The sequence below is a fragment of the Adiantum capillus-veneris genome, chromosome 22 (assembly GCF_014529385.1).
Source record: "Adiantum capillus-veneris isolate H3 chromosome 22, ASM1452938v2, whole genome shotgun sequence".
Taxonomy (NCBI): domain Eukaryota; kingdom Viridiplantae; phylum Streptophyta; class Polypodiopsida; order Polypodiales; family Pteridaceae; genus Adiantum; species Adiantum capillus-veneris.
The window spans coordinates 138,074,241-138,087,871 of record NC_140952.1 but is presented as its reverse complement, the minus strand read 5'-3'; the positions used below and the strand labels follow the sequence as shown (position 1 = coordinate 138,087,871).

The following is a 13,631-nucleotide window of genomic DNA, read 5'->3' as shown; positions in this document are numbered from 1 at the left end:
GCTGGCCGAATCACAAAACCCTCCAACGAAACATGCAAGAAGTGGTCCCTGTAATGGGCCATCTTCGTGCCTAATGGCTCTGGAGGTCGCTGCCAGGTCCTTTCTGTCTCCAACTGCACAATATCTGATCTGATCACCCGGTTGCGCTCAGTGCGCGTAAGTTGGAGGTGCGGGCAGTCCAAGCTATACTAGAAGGGTGGAAGTGCATCCATCTGTAGTCCATGTCTCCCAAACCATGTCTGCATCTGTGCATACCAACAATCATGAACCCCATCTTCTGCTAACTGTCTGGAGGAATCTAGTGCCAATCTCGAATATCTCTCTGGGGGGAGCTCCCATATGTGATGAAGGCCTGCCACACTCTGAAATATGGCCTCTGTCACTATGGAGGATGATGCCATCTCAGCTCTGACAATAGCATGTGGTATTGATGCCTTGCACCGGATCATCTGTGCAATCATCGTAACTAGTGGTCTCTCCATACGCCTCCACTCCTCTGTACTGAGGCTAGGCCCCCACACCATGGATCCATACAACAATGCCGGGGTGACCAACGAATCGAACAACCAAAGCTTCGTGCGCGGCTCCTGAAACTGTACATGAGCACACTGCCTCTCAAGCCTCCCCAAAGCTGCGAAGCCCCTATCCAACCTAGCATCTGCTGCTTGCTTCAATGAGAAGCGCGGGCCTGTAAAAGTCACTCCTAAGTATACATAAGACCGTACCTGCTCCACCATCTCCCCTCTAAATGTGAACTGATGCTCTGCTCGAGTGACCCATGCCTGTGTGGTGTTGAACACCATAACCTTGGTTTTCCCAAGGTTAACTGTCAAGTCCCTATCTGCACAAAATCTCTGGAGAGCATCCAACTGTCTCTGTAGCCCCTCTGGAGAGTCCGAAATCAATACCACATCGTCTGCATACAAAAGAAGTGGTATCATCACCCCTGCCAGGCTGGATCCTGCATTACCATATGTATCCACATACTCTGAGAGCTCATCGATGTAAATCCCAAAGAGAGTGGGAGACAATGGGCATCCTTGTTTCACCCCAATGGTACTTTCAATAGCATCTGAAAGTCCACCTGGGGCCCTCACCCTCCTAGTCACCGACTCATACAATGCATAAATCCCCCATCGGATAGCCTCTGGAACTCCTATATCCTGTAGCCTCTGCATCAAACGAAATCTCGGGACAGAATCAAATGCCTTGCGGAAGTCCACAAAGCAACAATATAGTCTCCTCCTGTCTCCCTCTGCCCACCGCTCCTCTATCAATGCCCGAAGAGTCAGTATGTGATCCATAGTGGAGAACCCTCGCCGAAAACCAGCCTGTCCTTTAGCTTTGTGGCCATGTCTCTCTGTCCAGACACTGAGCTCTCTCTCTACGATAGACCCATAAATCTTGGCCGGATAATGCCCAATCATAATGGTCCTATAGTTGCCCTGTACCATCGGATCCCCACTTTTGAAAAGTGGGACTATGGTATTGGCCGTCCAACTGGCTGGAAAGCCCTCACAAACCGCCCTGTTAAACATGTGTGCCAAAAGGGGGGCCAGTTCCCTACATGCATAGATGAAGTGCTCACCCACTAGCCCATCCTGATCTTGGGCTCTCCCATGCTGTAATCTGTTGATGGCCTCTGCTACCATATGTACAGTAAAGAAGTCGCTCATGTGCGGTCTAATGTCCCTTGGCTGTGGAATGGGGGGCTGTCCTGGGATATCATATAGTGCCTCTGCATACGCTCTTCATGCCTCTGGGGTTGTAATGGGGGTACCCGGCTGTCTCTCCTGAAACATTCTCCATGCTCTCTTGCTGTCCTGACTCAAGAACAACTCGTATATCTCGTCCTCCAGGCGTATCAGGTAGGCCCTCTTCTTACGCCGAATAAGACGGCGGAAGATCGTTTGTGCATGCTTATGGCTACATGCCCCACAAGCCTCCTCTCTCTGAAGCCTCTTCCGGGTCTCCCGGCACTCATCATCATACCAACTGTTGCACGGAGAAGTGCAACGCAGAGGGGCTGCTGATGCCACTGTACATGGGAAGGCCAATCCCGCTGATGCATGTAACACATGTGCCATACCCTGGGTGAGCTCATCCAATGTGCGATGCGGATCCAATACATACAGCCTATCCGACACTGTGGCCCCATAGATGTCAGTAGTCGCTGTAGTAAACTGATAATGTGGATGTCTAGGGGATGGGTCTCCCTACAGCTCTGCATCTCCACCACCCATCAATGTGAAGCTCAAATATGCATGATCTGCTGCCAAAGCCAGGGGACGCCCTGAAATAGTAAAATCTCTGATGTCCGGAATCAGTGCATGTGATCCCATCAAGTAGTCTACCGTACTCGAACCCCCTTTGGGGTTCCAACATGTAAGAGCATCCGATCCGGGCCATCGTGGAAAGCCATTATAGATGAGCAACCCATGGGCACTGCCTAAAGCTAGAAAATGCATGCCGTATTCTGTCACATTCCCAGCATCCTGTGCCATCCTATGCATATCCAAGTCACATGGGTTCAACTCGTGGAGCATCTCGTCCTGAGTATCATACATTGCCGCTTGCTCCATGCGAGTGCGTGCATTGAAATCCCCTGCCAGAAGTATGTCCCCCATGCTGGCAAATCTCACAATATCCTCATATAACGGCAAAAACGGTGATTCCCCATGAGAAGCATAACGCGAATGAGCCGGTGGAAAATAGCATGCTGCAATGTACAAGTCCCTATTGCATCTCCTGCGTACTCGAATCCACATATAGCGTGCCTCAGGGTCTCTATGTACAATATGTACTCTGTCATGCAAGGCATCTCTATATAATACTGCCACCCCTCCTGAGCCTCGAGTACCTCCAAGCGTCCGGGGCTGTGGACGGAACACGGATTCCCATCTATAGCCACAGACGTCTGGTAGTCGTCTCCGTGCACACTGATGAGTCTCTGTATAGATAGCTAGGTCCACCTCCCTGAATGTATCCTCAAAGTATCCTACATCTAACTTGAGCGACCCGTTACAATTCCACACCGTGCATCTCAATGTCTCATGGGCGGCTAACCGTCAACGAGCCTTCCGCTCGGCAATGATCACCCGTCCATCTCTATAAACAACAAACTTTCCTTGTTTTCGGGCTTCCAATACCTTTGGCATACATTCCTTACGGTGTGCAACTTGGGCGGGGGTAAGATCCTCATCCAGGTAGATTTTCTCACCCTTCAATGCTGATCGTTTGGCCAGGAATGTATTCTTTTTTCCCATGTCCTCAAATTTCAGCATAAGGATACGACCCCTTTTGTTTGCCACATCCCCAACCCGCCATGCATCCAGCACTAATGACGACTCAACTCCCAATTTGCTACATAAAGCCGCGGCATCCTCCTTGGCGGTCTTTGCCTCCTCCCATCCCACCACTCTAACGCGGAGGGCCCTAACTTTGCGCTTGGCTTCCTCTTCAAGTGTAGCATTCATCACTTCCGTTTGATTAGAGGGCATGCCTTTGTTTTTCTTGACAACCTCAATCCAAGGAGCGCATTCTTTCACCTCTTTGTCCACCGCATCTTTCGCCATTTCAGCCCATGTGTGTACCTTTTTTTCAACATTCTCTTGCACTTTTGACACACTTGCTTCCACCGCTGCAATTGCCTCCTTGCTTTCTTTAATCTCATTTTCCATTGCCGATGGACACCTCCTGCTTGCATGCCTCTTTCATGGCCTTTCCTTCAGCTTTCAACCCCTCTTGTAACAATTTAAACATGTCCTTGGCCATGAAAGCGTGTATCTTTCCCTCAAGATGGACTAATTCAGCCTTGAGTTGAGCTGCCATCTCCTTCTGTGATTTGCCTTCATATGTTTGCATCTCCTCCTTCCATTTTGCATACATAGAGATCCCAAGGGTGTGCATTTCTCCCCTAATCTCCGATTTAAATGCAGTCATACATTCCAGTATTCGGGATTCAACCTTTGCCATTTCCTCCTTCACATAAGCATACATCTCATCTTTGTCCACTGGTGCAGCTCGTGTGCGGGCTGCCTTTGACAATCTCTTGACTGAGATAGGCGTTTGGCCAACCTCTCTCGCTCTTCTCCGTACATACTTATTGAATGGCATTCTTATGTCAGGACTGAATGCATTGTTCAGATTAATTCCCTTCACAGGGGATACCGGGGGGGTGTCAGGATGCCCCTCAGGGTCCGAACGATCCATATCTCTCTACTGCATACCCACAGAGAGAGAGAGAGAGAGAGAGAGAGAGAGAGAGAGAGAGAGAGAGAGACCTACCTGCACTGCTGCTCGCTGTTGTCAATTCCCTTCTATGCTGCCTGTGTAACCTTGGATAATAGAACTGCTGTGTCCAATGACTCTGGATCCTGCGCGCTATTGCTCACCCTGCGCGCGCTGCTGCAAAGAGATAGAGAGGGCCTGCTCGCTGCCCTGAGACCTTCTCACGGAGAGAGCTTCCCTCACGCTGCCCTTCCCTTCACGCGAGAGAGCTGCTGCCTTCCCTTCACGCGAGAGAGAAATGAAATGAAATGAAATGTTATATTAACGTCTTCAAAAGGCCAAAATGACCTATGAGACCAATCAGTTACAAAATAGTGAATCTAATACGAGAGAGAGAGAGAGAGAGAGAGAGAGAGAGAGAGAGAGAGAGAGAGAGAGAGAGAGAGAGAGAGAGAGAGATGATACTGAATGTCGGGTCCCAACCACCCTCAAGAGCTTTCTTGCTCTGTTGTCAAAGCAAGTACTTGCTTTTTTTTTTTTTGCACAAACTGGGACAATGGCTGAATGCTGAATGCTTTATGCTGACGCTTATGAGATCTGGTACTGAATGCTGAATACATTATGCAGATGGCCTGCAAAATGCAAGGTGTTATGCTGAATCTAACGCTGAGGAAAGGAGCTCTTAGCAGTTATTTATGCTTTGACCAATGCAGGCATTACTTGCTCGGGGTAGACTTTACAGAGTAAACAGATCATTAGAGTTTGAGATATTTCTCATCCCATATCAAGTTATAGAAAAACGCATGAGATAAGCGCACATTCTATCAGAGCATCAGTTTTAGACAGTGTTCTTCAAGGGAAAGAAGAATGTGGTGACAGATGTGTTGTCTCACAAGCCACAAATATCCGTTATTACATTAATGCATCATCAAGACTTTGAAGCGATGCGAAAGCGGTATACTACAAACCTGGATTTTGGTAAGATCTCCAGTAGGGTACAAAGTGGAGAGAGTTTTTCAAGGGATTCTCTCAAGGAAGGGTATTTGATGCGAAAGATCATGTTGTGTGTGACACGTGGTACATGGTAGAAGGTGTTGAAGTGTCACAATCCTCCTTTTGTTGGGCACGTGGGCATAGGTGCGACACTTAAGGGTGTTGAGACTTACTTTTATTTTCCACAGCTCAAGAAGGATGTGGATGAGTTTGTACGTACCTGTTTGACATGCAAGAAAGTGAAGCAGGACAGGCCAAAAGTGACAAGACTCCTACAGCCTTTACCGATTCCGAATCGACCATGAGAGAGTATATCTATGGATTATATCTATGGACTTCATCTTCAATCTTCCTAAGACTCCGAGTGGGCATGATGGTATTTGGACTATTGTGAATTCCATCACTAATTTGACTCATCAAATCAGAGCATAAAGAATCAGCATATTATATGAGAATTTTTATTGCAGGGGTGTTGCTTGTTTATGCTGTAGGGCAAGTTTCAAAAGATGCGCATAATTTCCGCAATTGATATTTCATATTGGAAAGTTGACGACTTGACAAGGAGGGTCTTGTGCTCTTAATCTTATAACAAAGTATCACAAGCCTATAATCCCTATCACTGTCAGAAACCACATGGAGTTCATTACTACAGAAAAAGGTGGTGAAAGTGTGAAGCATTTTAGAAAGGTAGGAGTCAAAAGCCTCATACTTGTATCAAGTATTCTGCAACAGAATCGTTATATCGTCATTAAAACAAATTCTCCATACACCAAAATCCAGAGAAGCTGTTGATTATAGTTCAAATTTTTGCTTTGGCTGACTATGAAACAGTCCTACCATTTAAAATCCTAAATGGCTCATTTGTAGGCAGGCAAATGAAAGTATAGTTTTGAGCTTGGTCATGCAATTACTTTATACAAGACAAACAAGTAGCCTGAACTTTTCATTGCCAAAAAAACCAGACAGGAGCATTACTCAATAGCGTAGGACTCTTGAAGAATAGGATGCACGATGATTTCAGGACTATAACTTTTTATGACTGTTGCTGCCCCTTGAGTACAAAAGACATGAGCAAGATCTGCACCCTGCACATGAGACACGAAAGCACAATTAATCGCGCCGACCACTTGTTCTACTTATTAAGCAAATAGAGAAAATTTATATTTTCTTTAAAGCACATATTGCAGTTTGTTAGCATCTTTGCCCCCCCCCCCCCCCGTGTGACAACGCCCGCTGCCGGGCATCCTCCGGCATTGATGATGACGATGATAATCTGACGATTTTAGTCTTTTAGTCTTTCACTTTACTTCATTTTATTTTTGTACCCAGACATTGGATTAGATCCACAAGGATTGTATCAGTTTGGTCTCATAGGTCATTTTGGCCTTTTGAAGACGTGTAATCTCTCTCTCTCTCTCTCTCCCCCCCCCCCCAAATAAAAGTGGGGTTTTGACCCTTTGCATTACATAAAATCGACCACAAGTCCATATACAAGAAGTTGGGAAAAACCTTGAAGGTATGCAAGGAGATCATGGGGAAAAATGCCAAACCGAACCACCAGATCCATCTAGGGATAAAGATACTCTAATCAGGTGGCCAAGTATAGCTATTTGGATTGTGATCAAGTCTACACAAATTTGCCTAAAGCTTTGCCCACCTCAAGCGATGTAGCACAAACCACAAACTCTAGAGGCTGGGTGTTTAACTGATATAAAGCATCCGCTGTAAAAACCTCCTGTAGCAGCCCTCACAAAAGCCAAGTAACTGTGAAGCCCCTAAGCCGAGCCTCCCAAATCATCTGCATCCACTAACATTTCCTGATGTACCCCAAAAAAGGATACGGATCTACGGCACAACCAGACTGTAAGAGAGGCAGGAGGGACTCACTTGCTTTCCAACTCAAAAGCCAAGGGAAGGTATCAAGATGCACATCTCTAAGACCAAACCAACTTCCCTAAGGCCTCTCTGAACTGACTCTCAAACAAATCTACAAACTATCTGATATCCATAAAGTAATTGGCCTAAACCATTGTCTCCTCCTTTATGGTATCATAGACAGCCTCCCTTGTCCAAAAGGAGTCATTATGTAAAACTTGCACTCTAAATCTGATCATGGGAGCTCTCTCTGGACCGAGGAAAATGTGACGTGCTCTTGAGAGCTGCAATGAATCTCTCTCACCAGCTGGAAATTGAATTTGGCAGATTTAGGGGAATCCCACCTGAGAGCAGAATTTGCAAGTTATACGGAATGGAGCCGGAGACAGAATTACACTACATATGCCATTGCACCGTATACTATGAGATACGTGGGCGTTTCCATTGCCTATTTAAAGAAGGCTTTGGACCTCTAGATAGAGTCATGCCATACCAAGATCGAAGATGCTTAGGCTTGTACCTAGTGGAACTACATCGGCACAGGGATAATCTAATGAGAAGACAAAGAGCACTACAGCCTCAAAGGCAGATCATAGATTTCTTCGGATCGAGAGAAGCAGGAGTGGAAGGAGAAGCAAGAGGCCAGCAGCCAGCACAAAGGAGTACCCACATTCATACCAAAGGCACCCTCATTGACAGGGCGATTGAGCTTAGGAAATCGAGACGACCACGACCGAGATGCAGAAGCACACTTCACCGGAGGAGACTACAACAAAGGATTAGAAGCATTCTAGCCAGACACCCAGAATGCTCCTAAGAAGTTTATTTAATACTTTGTATTTAGTTTTTCACATTATCATTTATTTTCACACTTTCACACTTTTCACACTTGGTACTTTAGTACTAAGGTACCCAGACATTGTAACAGATTCACCACTATTGTATCCGATTGGTCTCATAAGTCATTCTGGCCTTTTGAAGACGTTAATATAACATTTCATTTCATCTCTCTCTCTCTCTCTCTCTCTCTCTCTCTCAATAAAAGTGGGGCTTTGACCCTTTGCATTACATAAAATCAACCACAGACCATATACAAGAAATATGAAAAAACCTTGAAAGATGTACAATGAGATCATGGGGAAGAATCCCATAACAAACCACAAGATACATTTGAGGATACAGATACTCTAACTAGGTGGGGTGAAATGTAACTCTGTGGATTATGATCAAGTCTACACAAATCTGCCCAAAGCTTTGTCCACCTCAAGCGATGTAGAGAACCACAAATTCTAGTGTTGTGTATCTGGCTGATATAACACATCCACTGTAAAAACCTCCTATAGCAGCTCACAAAAGCCAAGGGACTGTGAAGCCCCTAGGCTATGCCTCCAAAATCATCTTCATCCACTCTTAACATTCTTGATGATGTACCCCAAAAAAGGATGCAAATCTACGGCACAACCATATTGCAAGAGAGGCAGAAGGGACTTGCTCGTCGTCCACCTCACAAGCCAAGGGGATATACCAAGATGCACATCTCTTTGACCAAACTAACTTCCCCAAGGCCTCACTAAATTGACTCTATAAAAATCTGTAAACTGTCTGATATCAGTTGGCCTCCACCATTGTTGCTCCTATATGGTATCATAAAGAGCCACCCTTGTCCAAAAGGAGTTGTCATGTAAAAAATATACTCTGAAACTGATCATGGGAGCTCTCTCTAGGCTAAAGAGGATGTGGCTCATAACTGCAGGAAGAACATGTCGACACATAATGGCCCACTCCTCAAAGAGACATCTATGGATCTCCATGGACCAACCACAAAGAACTTTTCAAGCAAGATCTCAAATAACGGAACATCTGCTACTGATGCAAAACTTGTTGAGTATTCAAACTCCTTTGCAAACTAAGAAAACTCATTCTCTTGCTCCCCCTCAATAGTGCCTACTGTAAGAGGCATCTATGACTAAGTCTCCAAGTGGCCCATCCTGAGTAAACTCAAAACTGGTCCTTAATTGCCACCAACTGCTGATCCACCTGCTCAATCCCTCTGTCCAGCCGCTCTAGGATCCCCTATCAATCCTGATCTGGTAACCTCTCCTTAGGAGGTCTATCTGGAGGTTCATTTGTAGAAGGATGAACTGTGTTTGTACCTGTCTGATGGACTGTGTTTGTACCTGTCTATCTGCCTATCTCTATCTCTATATCTGTGTCTCATCAACACTATACTACTGCAATTGCTAATTCTTGACTCCTCTGATCTCTCTCGTGTTGTCGTGTAGGGCCTTGCGTGTAGGGCCCCGCTACTATACAAAACTCTGTCGGAGATGCTACTATGGTTACGAGGGCTGTCTCCTGCGACTTGTCTGTCCCTGTTGACGCCCTCTAGGGCAATCCCTTACTAGATGCCCCATCTCATGACATCTAAGGCACTGATTCGGTCTACCTATAACCAAGGTTCTCTACGAGTGGTCTACATGTAACCACAATCCTTTGCGAGTGTAACACCCCTTTCCACTCAAAAGTGATGCTATTTGGGAAAGACTGTGGAAGGGGTGGTAGCCACCTTTAAGGATGGCACAAATGTCTGGATCTGTACTATACACATGAATGGCGTGCCAAAGATAAAACCCATTTGCCTCAACATGTATGGAAACCAAAACTGTGCAAGAAACTCTGGAAAAGCTATTTTAATAGGATACCTCGAGACCTGATAACTGTCCTCAAAAGGGCAAAAGGAAAATCCTCATACCATGGTTACTTTTTTTTTTTTTGCCCCCCAAGCTGAGAGAAGTGTGGGTGGCGTCCCTAGAAACAAGCTCCTTTGATGAGAAAATAGCTATGAAAGTACCTCTTCCGAGCAAGATGATGTCCTCTACTTTGCCTTCATCCAAACCGGATAGAGTGCATCTGAGCCACGCTCGGACATTGCCACGAGCATAGGCACATCCGACCAAGCAGCCGACATCCCCGAAGCCGAGAGGAGTATGGCTGACGACCCTAGAAGCAAGCTCCTGTGATGAGAAAATAGCTATGAAACTACCTCTGCCAAGCAAGATGATGTCCTTCACCTTCATCCAAACCGACTAGAGCGCATGTGAGCCACTCTCGAACGTTGACATGAGCATAGGAGCATCCTATGTCCTCTACTTTGCCTTCATCCAAACCGGATAGAGTGCATGTGAGCCACGCTCGGACATTGCCACGAGCATAGGCACATCCGACCAAGCGGCCGACATCCCCGAAGCCGAGAGGAGTATGGCTGACGACCCTAGAAGCAAGCTCCTGTGATGAGAAAATAGCTATGAAACTACCTCTGCCAAGCAAGATGACGTCCTTCACCTTCATCCAAACCGACTAGAGCGCACGTGAGCCACTCTTGAACGTTGACATGAGCATAGGAGCATCCTACCAAGAGGTCGACAACCTCTCTTTGAGAGAGAACCTCAATGCGACCTCCTATTTTCCGCTCAAGTTCCTCTGTGATGAGGAAAGATGGCGCCATAGTATTTGAGAGAGATGGTGCTAATGGGATCTTCTTTACTTGAACTCCTAGACCCTTCCCCATCTCGCCCTCAAAACCCAATTGAGGAAAAGATACGAGCGTGCGTGTGTGTTCTTGTGTGTTTGTATATGTAAGAGGGTGTCTATGTGGGAATTGTGGGTAGAGGCGAGTAATGGCTGCGGCCTACTACGAGCGAAGCGCCGAGAACATGCCCAAGGAGGATGGAGCAATGCACGGCGGCTGTAGCTCGATAGGCAAGAAAGGAAGATGTGGCTGTGTGAAGGTGGCCACCAAAAAAGAGCTGAGGGCAGCAAGCAGCTGTGTAAGTGGTAATGGCAGAGCAGGCCGGGCAAGAGGCTACAAAGGCGGTTTATGGGTAGAGCAGGCGGGGCGAGGAGCTGCAAAGGTGATGACGGCAAAGGACAGGGCGGAGCGGCAACAAGTGTCGAAGGCAGGGCTACGAGAGGTAAAGTCGAGAAGGCCACAAAACAGTGTCGCGTGAAAGTAGGAGGCTCCTCAGCTTCGCACATGCCACTAGATGGTTCTTCAGCATCGCGTGTCAGCAGTAGCACGCCTTCAACTCTACGTAGCCTGCCAGATTTAGGGTTCGCGCTTAGGATTAGGGTTTTCCACGCTAGTTAGGGTTCACATTAGTTCTCTCTCTCTCTAGTGGCTTCAAGCTATGCTCTATGGGGTTTGGATTAGGGGGCCCTTAGTGGACCACCAGGGCAGATCTGGTACCCCTGATGGGTGGAGTCGTATGGAGAGGCATCTAATCTCTACGATCTCTCGGATGATTTGGGCTAAGGCCTCAGTGCCACATGAGATTATTCGGACTGAGCTAGCTGCCCCTCCTCTCGTAGTTGAGGCCCTTACTAAATATGTTTCCTTCATGCATTATTTATGGGACCTTCCCAGACACAGATATGCTCAGCTAGCACTTGAGTCATCCCGACAGCTGGCGCTACAAGGGGACACAGCATGTTGGTATGGACAGATGACATCATGATTTCAGTCACATGGCTGCAGCATGGATAGACTGCCTCCATTCCGGTACTCCTTGGATGCACCCTCCCTTTCTCTCACACGTACAGAGACCACTAGACTTATACGTCAGGATTGATTCAACTAGATACTTGAAGCACATGGATACAGCCGGTACAACCGGTACAAGAGTTGGCACGGAGATGGCTTTCTATAGAGAGAATCTTCTCCAACTAACAGAGGGTGGATATGTGATCAGACCAGCCTATATGGCCACTCATTTATCCTATGGGATACAATGTGCTATTGGTCATATGCGCACATCATTGCATCAGCTAGATATTGAAACTGGCACATTTAGGAGGGTACCAGCGGTAGCCAGTTATGTCATATAGAGCAAAAGACAGAGTTACATCACATTTGTCATTGTCCTCTATACTATGAGATACGAGGGCGCGTTTCACTGTCTATTCAGAGAGGGCTTTGGACCGTTTGCTAGAGTCATGAGATATCAGGATCAGAGATGCCTCGGGTTGTTTTTGCTAGAGCTGCACAGACACAGGGAAAGTCTCTTGAGGAGACCAGGTAGTGGGAGACATTCACAGAGGGAGAATACTGACTTCTTTAGAGCAGGGACTCAGCAGATGGATGAGCATGCTTCACATCAGACTTCAAAGCCACTTCTACCAGAGGTATATTAGTGGATAGAGCCATTGAGCTCAGGTGAGCTAGACGCCCATGTCTACGGGGGCAACCACGACATAGACGGAAGCTCCACCAGAGAATCAGGACTATTCTAGCACGACATGGGAGACGCCCAATACGACTATTTACAGAGGCGGACATTGACAAAGCTCTTCGGCGACCGATGCAATACTTTCTCGGACAACGCTCGATGCCGGGCATCCTCGGGCATGGATGATGATGATGATAGTGATTTTCGACTGACGATTTTAGTCTTTCACTTTACTTCATTTTATTTTTGTATCTAGACATTAGATTTGATTCACAAGGATTGTATCACTTTGGTCTCATAGGTCATTTTGGCCTTTTGAAGACGTTTAATATAAAACTTCATTTCTTCTGTCTTGGATTTATGTAGGCATCAAACAACAACTGTCGCTTTGTGTGAATTCCGTGTCACACACATCATGACACACAAAAGGCTCCTACTGGTGATGACGAGCTGCTGCTCATGAGCTGCTCCTGCTACTGATGACGAGCTGCTCCTGCTGGTGATGAGCTGGCTGAAGCAGTCCCTCTCGCTGACTGAGCAGGCCCCCTCTCCTCATGTTGGTAACAAGTCCCCCTGCCTCCCCCCCCCCCCCCCTCCTTGTGCTGGCCTGAACAGCCCCTCGCCCTCTCGTGCTGGCTGAACTGAGAGCATGCGAGAGCAACTTTTGAATCGTGGAAACTAGAAGTAGAAAAGCGCCTGAGTGCAAAGGACCCACTGATTGAGGAACTCAAGGGACAGCTCGCAGCATGCAAAGGCAAATTGGATGCGAGTGATGCATGCCAAATTGGTAGAGCTGACCCACATTTACATGGGGAGGTAAAAGAGCTGAAATCACATGTAGAGAATGGCATGAAGGCATGTACTGATGTAGTCAGACAACACGAGAAGAAACAAAATGGATAGAGGTGACAAAGAAGAAAAAGGCCAACCCAACACCCTTTTCCCCAAGTATCATAAATGATACATTGGAGGAAGAGAAGAGGAGGAAGGTACAAGCTTTGAATGTCCCTGTCGTGGGTTGGAAAGAAGACAAGACCCCCAAGGATGATGCTCTTGCCTTATGCACGAAAATGGGGGCAGATGGGAAAACGCCAGTAGAGGCATGGAGAGTGAGGAAAGATGCATCAAGAGTGAGACCACTCATACTGAATTTGCTAATTTCGAGAAAAAAAAGGACTTTCTTTCGCATCGACATGCCTTGAAAGGAGAGAAAATATTCCTAGAAGAGGATCTTACCCATGCCCAGATCGCGCATAGGAAAGAATGCATGCCATGTGTGATGGAGGCTCGAAAGGCAGGCAAGTGGGC

General features: G+C 46.8%; 1 protein-coding gene across 1 annotated transcript in view; it reads right to left on the bottom strand.

The window, feature by feature from the left end:
• LOC147430301 (ATP-dependent (S)-NAD(P)H-hydrate dehydratase-like) overlaps nt 1–13,631 on the bottom strand; it is a 174,177-nt gene that overhangs the window by 123,013 nt on the left and 37,533 nt on the right. Inside the window, exon 3 of the mRNA XM_086494773.1 lies at nt 6,199–6,308. Coding sequence (XP_086350899.1) covers nt 6,199–6,308 — 110 coding nt within the window. The remainder of the gene's footprint in view (nt 1–6,198; nt 6,309–13,631) is intronic.